At 31.1% G+C, this 4,210-nt stretch overlaps 1 protein-coding gene across 1 annotated transcript; it reads right to left on the bottom strand.

Annotated features, from left to right (window-relative positions):
* Nucleotides 1–1,733: 1,733 nt before the first annotated feature.
* Nucleotides 1,734–3,210, bottom strand: LOC111900669 (uncharacterized). Its single transcript, XM_023896550.2, has 4 exons — nucleotides 3,190–3,210; nucleotides 2,849–3,055; nucleotides 2,561–2,764; nucleotides 1,734–2,019 (listed from the first exon to the last, which is right to left on the bottom strand). Exons 1-4 carry the CDS (start codon nucleotides 3,193–3,195, stop codon nucleotides 1,963–1,965), a joined length of 474 nt encoding a protein of 157 aa, XP_023752318.1. The 5' UTR covers nucleotides 3,196–3,210; the 3' UTR covers nucleotides 1,734–1,962.
* Nucleotides 3,211–4,210: the final 1,000 nt, after the last annotated feature.

Raw genomic sequence — 4,210 nt, 5'->3', positions numbered from 1 at the left:
ATATGTGTAAATCTGGTTTCCAACACAAAAACATTGAGTCATTTGAAGTTTCGTAGAAGACATTATGTTTATTTTTTCTACAGGTTTGTAGAGTCGGCAAATTCATTCGAATTTGATCAGTTTTTTTGAATTGCACTAGTCTTTTAAGATATCTATGTATGCTTATTTAAATTTTCAAGATTCCTAAATAATTTATAGAATATTTTGATTTTCTAAGATGTAATATAACTACCAAGATCGGGGCCAGGGTCGGGGACAAGGGGTATTCCCATCCCTGAAAACGCCCTTGGTTGTTTACGATGCTTACGTTGACTATAAACAACACTTATATTGTCAAACTTTTGATGGTTTAAAATTGTAAGTTGGGATTTACGTATATTATGATTTATTTTCTTTACTGTAAAATTACAATTGTATCCCCAAGTTATTTGTATGAGGGGTGTAGTATTATTTTCACTTAGATTTGAAAAATCTCATATTAACGAGGCACATACTTCATTAATATGTATTTAAAATAAATATTACAAACAAAATGTCAAATTTATATTTTATAACTTTTGTTACATAAAGAATCATATAATTAAACCTTGCACTGAAAAAGCCTTGGAGTGTCCACCTATCTTTCAAAACAAGTCTCTTCTCCTTTCGCATGTGCACCACCAATAAAAGGAAACACCCTACAAACATTTTGATGTTCTTTTTTCTTTTTAATCTTAAAAAATGAAAAAGACCATATCACCCCTAGGCCCTCAACTTACCCCCCACGTCTTTTTCATGTTGTCCCTCTCAAAAGATTGACCTTAAAAGATAACCTACCACAAGCTTTTGTATCTTATAAGCAAAAATGCCTCATTTTTAACTCTTAGTGAGAAAAGACACAAAAAGGAAAAGGTGGCCTAAAGCAAAAAACAAAAAGTTTCTTCTCAAGAAACTTCCCCATACCTATGAATACTTTTATGTCCCAACTAAAATTTATTATTTTTACCTTTCAATACATAGAATTAATAAAAAGATTTGCTTTATGTCAAGTTTTACATTTGATTTTGAATGCTACGGTCAAATCAGAAAATAAAATTAATAATTTAATACATAAAACATGATTTGCAACACATCCAAACACTATTTACAAACACATACTATATTGACAATAATTATTTCAAAATATTTACTAAAGATTAATACATATAAAATGGTACAAGCCAACATACATTGGCATACTCAAGTCACTATCAATAAAGGCAAGACTGGTGGTATTTTCAGAGCATGCAAAATAGAGGGTTTCTTTTTGGGTTGGTTTAGAGCATGCAGAAACTTTCATAATTATAGTAACAAACCATACCCCACCATCCAAAAGTCTACTTTTCTTTTTACCATTTTCTTCATTACTTTCATATTTTTCACCAATTTTTCAACTTAAAGATCTTTTTTACTTTATTACCATCGATCTTTGATTAAACACTCAAATAACAAGTACAAGTTGTTGTTTACAAAAAAAAATGTATTGACACGTTCAAGTAACTTTAAAGACCTATCTTCAACATTGGATCAATTTGTTTCTTGGAAGAAAGAACTTAAGATTCTTTAAAGAGAAAATGTCAAAAACCCCTTGATGAAATTTCATATATTTGAACAAACGTTGATTAATAATCCTACCCACAACAAAAATTGCATATTTTGGTATGTTTGTTATTACCAAAAGTTAATGACATTTAAATATCAAAAAGGGTTAAAAATTATGGCCCAAAATTCAATTCATTAAACTTTGTCAAGTGAAATACAAAAATGGATTACACCAAAACAAAAAGAACACCATGAATACTTCTCTTCTTCTTCTTCTTCACATCTTCCAATCTTCATATCCTTGGGCCATGTCACCATCTTTGACACATTCACACATACTCTTATATATCTATATATATTTATATATCTCTACTATTTTTGAAATTTGCATCTTCAAAGATTTCAATTAACACAAGTTGGCTGCATACACATTGAAAACAACCCCCATCTCTTGCTCTTCTGCATAAGAAAACAAACTCAAGTTAATTAAACCTTAAATTCTTATATTTTATTATTTTAATCTTGGATTCACCTCCCAAGATCAAGAAAGAAAATACCAATAAAAACTATTACTTATCTTTGAAGAATATTTTCTTTAAAGAAATTTAATATGAATGAGATTTGACTTATTGGTTATTGCTCTTCTGCATTACAAGACAAAATCAAGTTTTTAAAACCGAAAAAAACTCCTATTTCTTTAATCTTTGACCCAAGTCCCTAAAATAAAGATATAAAATACCCACAATTATTACATTTTCTTTGTAGCATATAAAAATCTATTTTCTTTAAACCTTTGATCCTCAAAAAAAATTATATATAAATGTGATTTGATTGATTGTTGGTGAAGAACAGAAGAAGAGTGTTGACTTTAAGCATGGTTTGACTATGGGGTCCACAGTCATGTTAAAAGTGCACAAAAATGAATTACGTGAATTGCGGAGATTCAAAAAGTGTCAGATAATCCGTGAACAGTAATTGAAAGTAAGAGGAAACAATTTACCCTCCTCGGCGGCGCACGGAGGAGCTCCGGCGAGATCTTGTACAAGTCCTCATCAACAGCTTTTGGATGAACTTTACCACTAACATTGACGTCCTTCCTCGGTTGCTCCGGTGCAAGATCTTCCTTCTCGCTGTAGTCGTAAACATAATCGTAATCACAAACCACCCACGGTTCCTTCTTCCTTTGCTTCACCGGCGCTTTCCTCTGTAACATCACAAAAGAGAAAACCACAATTCAGAATCAATTTAATCAACAGAATGTGAAATACAATTAGGCATAAGGCTTTACCCGGCGTCGAGGAACAACAATCATAGCTGGAGTGACGACATTGTTCTCATACAGATCTCCGGCAACATACAGATCGCGATCTTGAGGGTAGCCATAGCCATAACCGATGTATCCAGTTTGTCGAGCTGATTCGAAACATTGAGTAAAAGGAAGATGATTGTTGCAATCCCAGCTCCCAAACGCCGGAATATGATTTCCCGTGAATTCCTGCAAAACACAACACCATTGTTGAAATTTCTGTAAAGGAACATCAATCAACTTTCAACTACAAGTTATGGTGGATTGATGGAGGAGTTGGAAATGAAAGTAAAGGATGTGAGGAGTGAGGTGTAGTAACTTACATCCATGGTTTCTATTATGGTGAAAAGTGGAGTGGGGGTTGTCTTTTCCTTTATACCCCAAAGAGAAATAAGAGTTAGAGAGATGGAATTGTTAAATTCAAGAAATAATGCTTCGATGATTTGTACTTTGTGTAATGAAATGTGTATGTTTGGCTGGATTTGGGTTTAGGTGTGATGTGTGGTGTGTATTTTTGGTAAAGGGTATAAACGTAAACTACCATTAATAAGGATGCAGAAGCTATTTATGCAGGGAATGGATATCCAGGGAGTGTGTGAAGTAGGGGCATGGTGTAAGAGTCCAAAGGTCAAAAACATTCCCATCTAGACAAAATTTAATTTGGACCAAAAAAAAATTATTTAAAAAAAAAAAACAAAAGTTGATCAAATTTGAGGAGTCCACTGAAATTGTTTAAAAAATTAAGAAACATAAATTTTGATCAATTTGAGTTGGAGTATATTGAAATTGGCTATTTGTTTAGCTTTTGAATGCGATTCTTTCAACAAATCGTTATTTTTAGTATAAAATAAAAATATAAGCAAAATTTGTGATTTTATAACCTACAAATGACAATATATCAGACTCGTTTGAAATCTTAAGTTGGTTTTTTGTAATTTAAAATGATTGAAACTATATTAGTTTGGATTAGTTGAAACTATACTAGTACTAATGTGGTTGTTTAATCCAATGTTGCCTTAACTTTGTATTTTTGTTAGCTCCTAGCTACTAGCCATTTTTTGAGTTTTATAAAATATTGATGTTGTTCAAAGAAAATGTTGATTTAAATGTTATAACATTACATATAATTTATTACAAGAGTGTGTTTTAAAACTTACAAGGAAACTTAAGGAGTTTATCAATAAATTGTCTAAATCTTTTTTTCAGTTAAATTTTTGCTTGTTAAAGATGCCATATAGTACAAATCAACCAATTTGTATATAAGTAGTTCACGACTTTCATCTCTATGATTCAGCAAAATATTTTTATATTTTCAAAAATTATAGATATAATCAAACGCTATTA

This window comes from Lactuca sativa, chromosome 5 (genome assembly GCF_002870075.4).
Source record: "Lactuca sativa cultivar Salinas chromosome 5, Lsat_Salinas_v11, whole genome shotgun sequence".
NCBI classification, from domain to species: domain Eukaryota; kingdom Viridiplantae; phylum Streptophyta; class Magnoliopsida; order Asterales; family Asteraceae; genus Lactuca; species Lactuca sativa.
Note: the sequence above shows the minus strand (reverse complement) of the source record. Positions and strands in the feature narration are given on the sequence as shown.

What these genes read in the sequence shown, in the direction of transcription:
- LOC111900669 (XM_023896550.2), bottom strand. An exon ending in TTGTTGTTCCTCGACGCCGG is followed by an intron (nt 2,765 to 2,848) that starts GTAAAGCCTTAT and finishes GTGATGTTACAG; the next exon opens with AGGAAAGCGCCGGTGAAGCA. An exon ending in TCCGTGCGCCGCCGAGGAGG is followed by an intron (nt 2,020 to 2,560) that starts GTAAATTGTTTC and finishes TTTCTTATGCAG; the next exon opens with AAGAGCAAGAGATGGGGGTT.